This window comes from Poecilia mexicana, unplaced genomic scaffold (genome assembly GCF_051168715.1).
Source record: "Poecilia mexicana isolate PSO_F unplaced genomic scaffold, ASM5116871v1 scaffold_17, whole genome shotgun sequence".
Classification (NCBI taxonomy): Eukaryota; Metazoa; Chordata; class Actinopteri; order Cyprinodontiformes; family Poeciliidae; genus Poecilia; species Poecilia mexicana.
In genome coordinates this window covers 1,145,120-1,157,798 of record NW_028263386.1, presented here as the reverse complement: position 1 = coordinate 1,157,798, position 12,679 = coordinate 1,145,120, and the positions used below count along the sequence as shown (strand labels likewise).

Here is a 12,679-nt window from a genome sequence, read left to right as displayed (position 1 = left end):
TCTGACTGCTTGAGAGAAAAATATCAAGAAATATTTTTGAAAGTCCAATACTTTAAATAAATACTAATGACTAAATATTCAAATAGAATAGAACAGAATATAATATAATATAATAGAATAGAATAGAATAGAATAGAATAGAATAGAATAGAATAGAATAGAATAGAGAGTGTATAGTATGAGCAAATTTACAACAGAGGAAAAATGCTGTACAGTTATTGGGAAAAATATATATATTAAAATAAATATGCCACTCAACAAAGTAATTTAAGAAAAATGCACAAGATGTTTCATTTGTTCTTAGAAAACAGACTGTTTATGAATGGATAAAATCAGAGAACAATCATGAAAAATCAAACATATCGAAGCGGAGGTCATCTTTCTTGTCTTTAAATTATTTAATCAAATAAATTATCATCTGAATCATTAAAAATGACTCAAAAACGATGAGAAGACAAAGTCATGAAGCCTACATTTCCCATGATTCTCCGGGACACGGAAATACGTCATCACCCGTGACCTTGACGTCTCTTCCCATTCGGTTTTCTAACAGGACAGCATGGCGAATAAGGAGCCAGGTGTAAGTGGGTTTTTTTCCTTTAATATTTATGATTTTACGGAACCTTTTTCGTCTTTCCGGGTCCAGTTCGGTTGAACAGCCCCGTGGTTTCCCGCGGCTCGTGCCATGTTAAAACTCAGCGCGTGAGTCCAGCTGACGTTAGATGACAGATAGAGCTGATTTAGGAGGATTTAAATGCGATTAGTAATAATGTAAACATCAGATTTTGCTTTGTTTTAATGTCTGTTCTGATAAATGTGTTCAACATTGGTGACTCCGACTTGATTTAGAGAATCAGACGGGATTTATGCCAGGAAAGCTTCAGAGTTCCGCTCAGGAGTCCAAATTACGTTGACAAAAGCTCTAAAATAAGGTAATTTTAGGATTTTCTCTAATTTCCAGCTGGTATTCTGACTCTATTAAAACTTTATGAAAGTCTCCAGAAACTCAACTTTAATTCGGCTCATAAAGCAGGTGTTTGAATGAGATTTATTTTGATCTAATTGTTCTAAAATCCGCCGAGGATCGCTGTTTACACCACAGAACAACCGGATATTTACATGAGCTCTATTAGAACAGGGACCCAAGCTTTAAGGCCTGGTTTGGAGGTCAGCTTTGTTGATCCTGATGCTTTGTATCTTCAGGGTGTGTTGATCTAATCAGACGTGATCTGCTGTGTTTTTCAGGGTTTTCTGCAGCAGCTGCGGCAGATCGCTGGCAGGATGTCCTCTGGACCCCGGGGAGCAGGAATCGGACTGAAGCTCCTGATCGGAGCTGGAGCTCTGGCTTACGGCGTGAAGGAAGCTACATACACAGGTAGCCCTGACCTCTGACCCCAAACACCTCTGCAGCTGGTCTGAAGTTCTGCCTCAGCAGCAGAAACACTTTAGTTTCAGTCCAGTTGGAGGAGAAAACTCTGATTTAAATCCAGTTGATCCCAATCCAAGTCAGTCTCCTTATAATCCCATCCAATCTGATTAGTACCTGGAAATCCTCGGGATCCTCTGGGATCCCACTGATAACCCTGGCTCATTAAATAAGTGAGAAATGAAGTTTCTCACCTTATAAAGCAGGGGTGTCCAAACTTTCAGCCATTAGTAAAGTTACGAGAACTCGAAGGCCACATTTTTTTAGTTAAAACTGAAAAGATCTCTTTAATATTATACTAAATAGACAATACATTACTAAAGCAGAAGAGTCTGATTTTTGTAGAAAAGAAATCTGGAAAACAGGTTCTTGACGAGTTGCTGTTTTACATGACAGATAAATATTTTCCAAAAACTTTTTTGAGTTTATTATCCTCATGAATTTTTTTTTTTTACTTAAGGTCAGACATCGCTGGTTGGTTTTAGCAAAGTTTAAAGAAAATTACTTTGTCTCCTAAATAAATACATGTTAGCATTTTATTTTTCTGGAAAAATATTGAATTAATTATGAATTTGCTCTATTCTTGAGTTGTGGACTGAGGGGCCAAACAAAGCCATCCAGCGGGTCGTAAATGGCCCCCGGGCCACATTTTGGACATCCTGTTATAAACTCTTATCTGTGTTATTTTCCATTCGTGTGGCTCCAGCAGGAAGCTGCCAGTTAATGTCCAATAGAAAGCTAACGGTGTGGCCGAACCAGACTGAAGCTCAGACAGGAAACGTCGGCATCGTGCTGCAGATCAGAACCTTTAGCATCCTGCAGCTAACGGTTTGGACCTGGACCTTCTGACTGTCCTCTGTCTCTCTCTCTGTGTTCAGTGGAAGGAGGACATCGAGCCATCATCTTCAACAGGATCGGTGGGATGGAGATGAACACAGTCCTCGCTGAAGGACTCCACTTGAGGTACGTTAACTCAGCTAGCAGCTTTATTAGCTGCATTATAACAGCTGCTATGATAGTTTTCACAACTGATTAGCATCTCAGAGGCTCAAATAATACCTGAACTTTGACCCTGAATCCCAGAGGAGTTGAAAAGTTTCATGGAGCAGAGAGGGAAGGAGGAGGAAGTTCAGAGCGTCTCCTCCGTCCATCATGGTGAACAATAGAAGATCTTCATCAAACAAAATGGATGAACTTCAAGGCCAAAACAGGATCCAGTCAGAGTTTTACATTTATTAGGTCATTCAGTGGAACATGACTGCTGGATCTTATCCCAGACTTCAGCATCTCTCAGCCTGGATTTCAGACCAAACAACCAGACACATTTAAAGAGCAGCAAAAGCAAAGGAGGTGGATTAGCAGAGCTGCTAACAGCTGATGGAGTCATCCATCCTGGATACTGAACTGTTAGCATGAGTCTGTCATACAGCCTTCAGTCAGAGGGCTCTTCAGAGGCACTGTGAGATGGACTGCTACTGGAGCTCCTTCCAGCCCGCAGCATCAGCAGCCATCTTTGAAGGAACTTGGCTGATCTGAGTTATGAGGACATTTAGGGACTCGTCATCCTCTGTGTGTGAAGATGAAGGTTTTCCTGCTGTAATCAGATTACTTTCCTCTGGTTCTGACCCAGTTGTCGTCTGCAGGGTTCCCTGGTTCCAGTACCCCATCATCTATGACATCAGAGCCCGGCCCAGGAAGATCTCCTCCCTCACAGGAAGCAAAGGTCAGAGGTCGTTTTAAATCAGACCAATGTTTGGCTCTGTGTTCTGGTTCTGGTCCTGGTCCTGGTCCTGGTTCTGATCCTGATCCTGGTCCTGGTTCTGATCCTGATCCTGGTCCTGGTCCTGGTTCTGGTCCTGGTCCTGGTCCTGGTTCTGGTCGTAGTCCTGGTTCTGGTCCTGGTCATGGTTCTGGTTCTGGTTCTGGTCCTGGTCCTGGTCCTGGTCCTGGTCCTGATCCTGGTCCTTGTCCTGGTCCTGATCCTGGTTCTGGTCCTGGTTCTGGTCCTAGTTGTGGTCCTGGTCCTTGTCCTGGTCCTGGTCCTGGTCCTGGTTCTGGTCCTGGTCGTGGTCCTGGTCCTGGTCCTGGTCCTGGTCCTGGTTCTGGTCCTGGTCGTGGTCCTGGTCGTGGTCCTGGTCCTGGTTCTGGTCCTAGTTGTGGTCCTGGTCCTTGTCCTGGTCCTGGTCCTGGTCCTGATCCTGGTTCTGGTCCTGGTCGTGGTCCTGGTTCTGGTTCTGGTCCTGGTCCTGGTCCTGATCCTGGTTCTGGTCCTGGTCCTTGTCCTGGTCCTTGTCCTGGTCCTGATCCTGGTTCTGGTCCTGGTTCTTGTCCTGGTTGTGGTCCTGGTCCTGATCCTGGTTCTGGTCCTGGTCCTGGTCCTGGTCGTGGTCCTGGTCCTGGTCCTGGTCCTGGTCCTGATCCTGGTTCTGGTCCTGGTCCTGGTTCTGGTCCTGGTCCTGGTCCTGGTTCTGATCCTGATCCTGGTTCTGATCCTGATCCTGATCCTGGTCCTGGTCCTGATCCTGGTTCTGGTCCTGGTTCTGGTCCTGGTCCTGGTCCTGGTTCTGGTCGTAGTCCTGGTTCTGGTCCTGGTTCTGGTCCTGGTTCTGGTCCTGGTTCTGGTCCTTGTCCTGGTCCTGGTCCTGATCCTGGTTCTGGTCCTGGTCCTGGTTCTGGTCCTGGTCCTGGTCCTGGTTCTGATCCTGATCCTGGTTCTGATCCTGATCCTGATCCTGGTCCTGGTCCTGATCCTGGTTCTGGTCCTGGTTCTGGTCCTGGTCCTGGTTCTGGTTCTGGTCCTGGTCCTGGTCCTGATCCTGGTTCTGGTCCTGGTCCTGGTCGTGGTCCTGGTCCTGGTCCTGGTTCTGATCCTGATCCTGGTCCTGGTCCTGGTCCTGATCCTGGTTCTGGTCCTGGTCCTGGTCGTGGTCCTGGTCCTGGTTCTGGTTCTGGTCGTAGTCCTGGTTCTGGTCCTGGTCCTGGTTCTGGTTCTGGTCCTGGTCCTGGTCCTTGTCCTGGTCCTGATCCTGGTTCTGGTCCTGGTTCTGGTCCTGGTTGTGGTCCTGGTCCTTGTCCTGGTCCTGGTCCTGGTTCTGGTCGTAGTCCTGGTTCTGGTCCTGGTCCTGGTCCTGGTCCTTGTCCTGGTCCTGATCCTGGTTCTGGTCCTGGTTCTGGTCCTGGTTGTGGTCCTGGTCCTTGTCCTGGTCCTGGTCCTGGTTCTGGTCGTAGTCCTGGTTCTGGTCCTTGTCCTGATCCTGGTCCTGATCCTGGTTCTGGTCCTGGTCGTGGTCGTGGTTCTGGTCCTTGTCCTGGTCCTGATCCTGGTTCTGGACCTGGTTCTGGTCCTGGTCGTGGTCCTGGTTCTGGTTCTGATCCTGATCCTGGTCCTGGTCCTGATCCTGGTTCTGGTCCTGATCCTGATCCTGGTCCTGATCCTGGTCCTTGTCCTGGTCCTGGTCCTGGTCCTGGTCCTGATCCTGGTTCTGGTCCTGGTCCTGATCCTGGTCCTGGTCCTGGTCGTGGTCGTGGTCGTGGTCCTGGTTCTGGTTCTGGTCCTGGTCCTGGTCCTGGTTCTGGTCCTGGTCCTTGTCCTGGTCCTGATCCTGGTTCTGGACCTGGTTCTGGACCTGGTTCTGGACCTGGTTCTGGTCCTGGTCGTGGTCCTGGTCCTAGTCCTGGTCGTGGTCCTGGTCGTGGTCCTGGTCCTGGTTCTGGTCCTGGTCGTGGTCCTGGTCCTGGTTCTGGTCCTGGTCGTGGTCCTGGTTCTGGTCCTGGTTCTGGTCCTGGTCCTGGTCCTGGTCCTGGTCCTGGTCGTGGTCCTGGTTCTGGTCCTGGTCCTGGTCCTGGTCCTGGTTCTGGTCCTGGTCCTGGTCCTGGTTCTGGTCCTGGTCCTGGTCCTGATCAGAACCAGGACCAGGACTGATCAGACGCCCACAGACGTTTTTAGTCTGTGGGCGCCCCCTAGTGATCTATGAGGTACTGCATGTAAACAACAGTTTATTTGCCGTGTCAGCTCAAAGTGCGACGCTACAGTTAGCTTAGCAAAAGACTGTGTTAAAAATAATGATGGAAAACTGGATTAAAACCGGGTCACTCAAAAGAAAAGCTGCAGATACTGATGGAAAGAAAACAAGCCCAGGAATATTATATGATCAGAGAAGCTGAAGCTGCTGAGAGTTGATGTGTCGTTCACTAGCGACTGGATTCCTTTGAACAGCTTTGTTAAACCAACTCTGTTGTTGTTATTATTGTTATTAATGCACATAACACTTGGTAGTAAAGAACAACTTCCTTTGTATTTCCATGTGTTCGACATCATTGGAAGTTTAGACACTTTCAGGATCTGTAAATGGGTCAAAATGCCCAAGCAGACGTGTCCATGTGGCTCTGTGTCACATTTAGCAAACAGCACCACTCTTCATTAGGAAGAACTAAGAAAGCAACATTTGAGTTAACAGACTAATATTTTCTTTTATATTGAGATGTTATTCCAGGTTAGGTGTCTGTGACTGCTGGTTAAATGGGTTAAGTGATCCTCAGCCTGAAAAGGTTTGAGAATCTCTGGATTAAAGGGAAGTGGCTGCAGTTTGCTGTCTGCCACCTAGAGGGCAGCACATCCATTAACTGGAAGCTTCATCTGAGGGTTAGATCGTCATGGCAACAGCTGATTAATGTAGTTTTCTATCTATGAATATATTTCCCTCAAACTAGTCAGCTCAGCCTCCATTTTGTTTTTATAGTTTGTCAACATAAAGTAAAAATGAAAAAAAAAATGTTTGTAAAGTTTAAAGATGTTTAAAGTTTTTCTAAAATGATATCCTGGGACAGTTTTTATTTATTATGATGAATATCTTAGCTAGGGCTGGTGTAAACGAATATTTTAGTAATCGAGTGATCTATCGATTATTCTTACGATTACCGTATTTTCCGCACTATAGGCGCATAGAATAGATGCTACAGTAAAAGTTGGAGTTACGTTATGCATCCACTAGATGGAGCTGCTCTAACAGGAATGTCAACAAAACAGTCCGACTCCGGTCGGCGAGGAGAGCCTTCCTGGGCCGGGTCGTGGCCGGACGATGGTCACCCTTCTCCGTTCGCCCACAGCAGGTTGGTGGAGAACCTGGTGCTAAATGACCTGCAGACGACCTGATTCCAGACGGTCGGTAGGTAGATAGGTCAGTCAAACTTTATTAACAAACCAGCGTTCTGACAACTATCCCAGCATGCACCGCGCACTTCTTCTTCTACGGGCGAAAATGAAGTCGGCGGCTGCTTACCGTAGTTGCTAGACCTGTTGTGGCTCAATATTGGTCCATATATAAGGCGCACTGTCAGCTTTTGAGGAAATTGAAGGTTTTTAGATGCGCCTTATAGTGCGGAAAATACGGTAATCGAATAATTTGATAAAAACAATGTATAAAATATTGATAAATCTGGCGTAATACCAGTGTTACTATCAGATATCAATATCGGCCCAATTTTTCATATTTGAGCTTCCTTAACAGTTTCTTTTTTGTAGTTTAGAAAATTAACCTGTAACAATAAAAGCTCACTTTCTAAGTTAACCTGAAGAAAAGTTATACGAAGATCTGAAATTACATTCAATTTAATAATAAAGAGGCAGGCTATTATAAAGAAATGTCTAAACTCCAGCTTTCTGTTTATGATTCATCTTCAGTCAGTTTAATAGATGAACTCTCACGTCGCCCAGACATTTATATCGTTTGTGTTCATGTTGGCGACGGGATTTGACTCCTGCATTCATCCACACAGAAACATCTACAGGTCAGTAACGTCACGATGCGCTTCGCCACCCATTTGTTGAGACCGGGATGATATGAAGTTTATGTTCCGGTAATTTTAGTAAAGCCGCCCGCCGTGTTCAGTCTCTGCCTGTAGAAATCCTCCTCAGCTCTGAACCAGCAGCTCCGGAGCAGAAAGGCTGCCGGACTCCCGGATCGCTCCGCTCACTTTAAGGATGTTTGTTGGTTCCCGAAAACGATGAAAACCCGAAATTATCACCAATCAGTAAAATCCCCGCGGGCCGAACTGGAAGATTGGACGTTATGCAGCTAACACTTAGCTTTCCTCAACAACTCAGAGGTGGAAGTGAGAGCGGTTCTGGTTCTGTCAGACCTGATGCCGAGTGTGACACTGCAGGTTCTGATTGGTTAACTGTTCTGGTTCTGGTTCTGTCAGACCTGCAGATGGTGAATGTGACGCTGCGGGTTCTGTCCCGGCCGCTGGCCTCCAACCTGCCGGTTCTGTACCAGCGTTTGGGTCAGGACTACGATGAGCGGGTTCTGCCCTCCATCGTTAACGAGGTTCTGAAGAGCGTGGTGGCCAAGTTCAACGCCTCGCAGCTCATCACCCAGAGGGCCCAGGTAGGTGCAGCCGACCCGACTGCTGGTTCTGGGGCAGCAGGAAGTCAGTCGTGTTGATCCGGCCCGGTTCCCTCCGGCCCGTCCCGTCCTGCAGGTGTCGCTGCTGATCCGCAGGGAGCTGTTTGAGCGAGCCAAAGACTTCAGCATCATCCTGGACGACGTGGCCATCACCGAGCTGAGCTTCAGCCGCGAGTACACGGCCGCCGTGGAGGCCAAACAAGTCGGTGAGTGGGCCAGAACCGGGCCGCTTCCACAGGCTCAGCAGGCCCGGTTCGATCTGAGGTTCTGGTTGTTCTCCTCCAGCCCAGCAGGAGGCGCAGCGGGCCCAGTTCTATGTGGAGAAGGCCAAGCAGGAGCAGAAGCAGAAGATCATCCAGGCTGAGGGCGAGGCGGAGGCCGCCAAGATGGTGAGCTGGACCGGGTCAGAGCCGGTTCTGGACCGGGTCAGAGCCGGTTCTGGACCAGTTCTGAACTCTCTTTCAGAAAGACCAAATTGAAGTTATTCTTAAATTTTTTAGTTTCCATCCACTGTGTATGATACGATGCTTCAAGCTGTGCAAAGAGAGCCGCTGATGGAATCTCAGCTCATAAATGCGTCGTATGTTGCGATAAACCAGCGGTTCCCAAACTTTTTCTCCTGGGCCCCCCAGCGGTTCCCAAACTATTTCTGCCCCCCCATGGATTACAAATAGCTGTCTGGTTGAACGACGTGTGTGAGCGAAGGGGTGGTGGATTCTTAGAGACTCCCTGTTCTACTCAGCCCGGCTCCAGACCTACAGGGGGGGGGTCAACTTTTTGGGGGCAAAATGAATCATAGCTGAACATAGACACCAACATCGGTAGCCTACAAGCTACTTGTTAAGCTTAAGGTTCTGTATTGATATTAGCTAGTCATCTTTTAGCTAACATTAGCTAGTCATCTTTTAGCTAACATTAGCTAGTCATCTTTTAGCTAACATCACCCGCATCCAACAGCTTTACTCAACTCAGTCGGTTAGTTTGGAGGAAAAACTGTGAAAAGTTCTTTGCGTTTTGCTGGTTTGCTGCCGTGATTCTAACACAAACCTACGTAGCTCCGCCCAGCAGCAGCAGGTCTCCTTCACAGGTGGAAACCCAGCGCGAGCGTCTAGCGCTCATGTTGCGTTTAGAGGCGGCTCGGAAAAACAGGTTACAACATGTTAACAATGGATTAAACAGTTTTAACTGCTGATAAAAGTGACAGAGGACACAGATATGGGAAGTGTGGAAGCCTCTACTGTATCAAATTGACAGGAATAACAGAGAGTTGGCCATTCTAAGGTAAAAACCCAGCGCATACAGTGTTCATGTTTTTTTTGTTTTTTGTTGTTTTTTTTTCATCCAGACGGCTTTCCGCGCCCCCCCTGCAATGGCACGGCGCCCCCAATAGGGGGCGCGCCCCACAGTTTGGGAACCTCTGCGATAAACTATCTCATGTTGCGATAAACTCTCATGCGATCAGCGCTCTGCCTCTCGGCTGCAGACGGATCGTCGGATCGTGATCTGATGCAGAAGAATTGTTCCAAAATAATTAATTAGAAAGAAAAATGTTGTAAACATAGTGAAACGTTCAACAACGTTAAAATATTTGCACTTATGTAGATTTTCCTCTTTCGTCTTTTCATTTGTTTGATCTTGAAATGTTTTTAAGTCTAAATTTCAACTCATTGAAGAACTTTAAACACTTTTACTGGTCTAGTCCAATTCTGCTTTAAATGAAAACCTTTTACTGGATTGATGGTTAATAATTTAAATGTAAATATTGCCTTTACAGTGATGAAGATAGAAATGATTACAGTGATGTGAAATGATGCAGTAGAAAATCTGTTACCACGGTAACCTCACCTTTCTGCTGACCTCGGCCTGATAATTCAGTTAATCTGTGATTTAATTCCTGGATGTTTTATTAAACAGTTTCCACATCAACCACAGAAGAAGAAGAAGAGCTGATCTATTATTGATCCGATTAGAAACTAGAAGAGTTAAATTAACTTTATGATCAGTTTTACTGTTTACACTTCCTGTCTCCATCTGAGCGCGTGCAGAAACCTTTACTGTCCGACCCACCTGACTCTGTGTGTGTGTGTGTGTGTGTGTGTGTGTGTGTGTGTGTGTGTGTGTGTGTGTGTGTGTGTGTGTGTGTGTGTGTGTGTGTGTGTGTGTGTGTGTGTGCCAGCTGGGCATCGCAGTGACGAAGAACCCCGGCTACCTGAAGCTCCGGAAGATCCGGGCAGCCCAGAACATCGCCAAGACGGTAAGAACCCAGCAGAACTTCCTGTTGGTCCAGACCAGCTGCAGGCTCCACACACTCACCTGATGGGGGGGTGGGGGGGAGCTGCAGGTAACCATGGCAACCAGCTTGGTAAACTAAGCAGCATCACCTCCAGGGTTTTATCAGTTCTAACGGTTCTGAAGACTCGAGAGGTTCTGGAGTCTCTGGAGGTTCTGGAGGCTCTGGAGGTTCTGGAGGTCCGTTCTGCTCCCTCCAGCAGCTCTGATCCTGCAGCTGATGACAGACGGCCACCAGAGGGCGACAAACCTCCAGGAATCGGTCTCGTTTCAGCTTCTGTTGCTGTGTGCTCTGACCTTTGACCTCTGGTTGTCACCATCAGAGCAGGTTAGAACCTGCAGCACAGAGTTAATCTGCCCGGCAACAGCTGGAGTTTTTAAAGATGGAGGATAAGAAACAGGAAGCAGCAGGTCGACTCAAACCAGAGAAGAAGAAAATCCAAACGGGTTTTATATTTTATCGTGGGTAAAATTCTGAAAAGTGTGGCTTGCATTAATATTGACTCTGGATGGAGAACATTCTTCTTAAAGTTTTACCACTGATGATTCTCAGCTGGATTTGGTTCCTTACTTTGACTAGGCCATCCCATAGTATCTCTGGCTGAGTGTTCAGGCTCCCCACAGCATGATGCTGCCACCACAAGGTTTTCAAACCGCACAATAAAAGTTTCAGCAGATTGTCATCTCTGCTGCTCCTCCAGAACCAGAACCTTCTTTGCTGGGTTTCTGGTCTCCATGGTGACGCTGGTGGTTCTGCACAAGAACCTTAGACCAGAACCAGAGGAGATCCAGGTTCTAAAGGAGGCTGAGGACAGATGAACAGGCACACTTCACACTATTCAGATCTTTTCTCATTAAAAGTGAACCATTCTCCTGACCCGATACCTGCAGGGTTCTGCAGAACCTGGCTCTGGTTCTGACCCGTCTGTGTCCGTCCTGCAGGTGGCGCAGTCCCAGAACCGAGTGTACCTGAACGCAGACAGCCTGGTGCTCAACCTGCAAGACCGAGACAGCTTCACGTGAGTCCGGTCCGCTCCAGCAGGCCCATCTTACTTGATCAGAACCAGAACCTCTTCTCCTGTCTCTGTTTCAGGCTGTCGCTGTCCAAGAAGTAAAACGTCTCCTCTTCATCATCTTCCTCTTCCTCAGCACCCGTTTCCCATCATCCCCCTCTCCGTCCCGATCAGAACCCAAACTCGGCCTCAGAACCCGGTGTGCTGGTTCCACTGAGATAAACCCGACCCAGATTGATGCAAGTTCCGTTCATAGACAGAGGAATCTCAGTCGGACTTCTTTACAGAACCGGACCGGACCAAGAGGCCGGTTCTGATCCGGTTCCAGCAGCAGGACGGACTCCACCTGGACTGACGATCTGTCCTGGTTCTGCCAGGACCCGGGTCCAAATCTGGTTCTGTTGGGCTGCACTGGAACTGAAGGCCTGGTTTACTCTGACCCATGAAAGGGGTTCTGAACCTGACCCAGAAGTTCTACAGAACCACCCTGAAAGCAGTGCCGGGTTCTGGACCGGTTCTGACATTTTCTTGACCCGGTTCTGTTGTTATTCTGGTACTGGATCAGTTCTAATCACTCAAATAATGATAAATGCTCTACAGACCAGGTCCATTTGGTTCTGGTTCTGGTCGGGTCCAGATTTGTTCTTAACTCAAGATTATAGAATTGAAATGAAATCATCAGTTAAATCAGAACCAGAATCCTCCATGTTGGGTTTGGACCGGGTTCTGGTCGGTACCAGACGGGCCGGGCCGGTGGTTCTGTTGATTTAACTGGTTCTAAATATAATGTCTCATATTTCAGCCTCACACAGGATTTCCATATTTGGTTGTGTGTCACATTTAGCCGCTGACATCACTTTGATTCACTGGTTGGTTGTAGTTCTGGCTGAGGGATAAAACTACAAACCCCAGAATGCAGTGGGGCAGCAGCTCCTGACCTTTCATTATTCATGGTGTCCGGCTGGAGGAGAACGGTTCCTATGAAGACCAATAATTCACCTGGAGCTGGTAGAAACCAGAGTTCTCTTCCTGGTTTGGATTAAAAATAAAATCTAATTTTTTACACCAGATCAGATTTTTATTTTTCTGTCTTTTCTAAAAAGAAAATTACAAATGACAGAAAATATTTCCAAAAAGTGTTTATTTCAGTCTTCTGAGTTATATGACGGAGTATCAGAGCTATGCTATGAGTTTTCAGTTATCAGAATAAAGACGACACCAGAAAAATGTCATAAAATCACAATAAAATATTAATTGAATCAGAAAAAAGCTCCTAGTGACATCAGCCTCTGACACAAGCAGCTCAGTTTGTCTGAGTCATTATGTAAAACAGCCATAGAAATTATATGTACAGAATACAGCTAACCAAAACTTAGCTGCAGTAGCAGCTTCTAATTTACCAGAATAGAAAACATGTGCAGGAGCTAATGCTGAACTGCTAATCACAAAAAATTAGAAGTTAAATCGCTAAATGCACAAAAAAATATGCACAAAAAAATATGCTAATTCTAAACCACTAAAAAACGTCGGAAGCTAAGCACGTTAAA

General features: G+C 46.8%; 1 protein-coding gene across 1 annotated transcript; it reads left to right on the top strand.

Moving 5' to 3' along the window:
• Positions 1-507: 507 nt before the first annotated feature.
• Positions 508-12,202, top strand: LOC106921412 (prohibitin-2-like). The gene is made up of 10 exons (XM_014993100.2): positions 508-580; positions 1,246-1,375; positions 2,305-2,389; positions 3,070-3,149; positions 7,628-7,812; positions 7,907-8,036; positions 8,116-8,219; positions 10,007-10,084; positions 11,062-11,138; positions 11,213-12,202. The coding sequence occupies exons 1-10, from the start codon at positions 560-562 to the stop codon at positions 11,232-11,234; spliced, it is 912 nt and encodes a 303-aa protein (XP_014848586.2). The 5' UTR covers positions 508-559; the 3' UTR covers positions 11,235-12,202.
• The last annotated feature ends 477 nt before the right edge of the window (positions 12,203-12,679 follow it).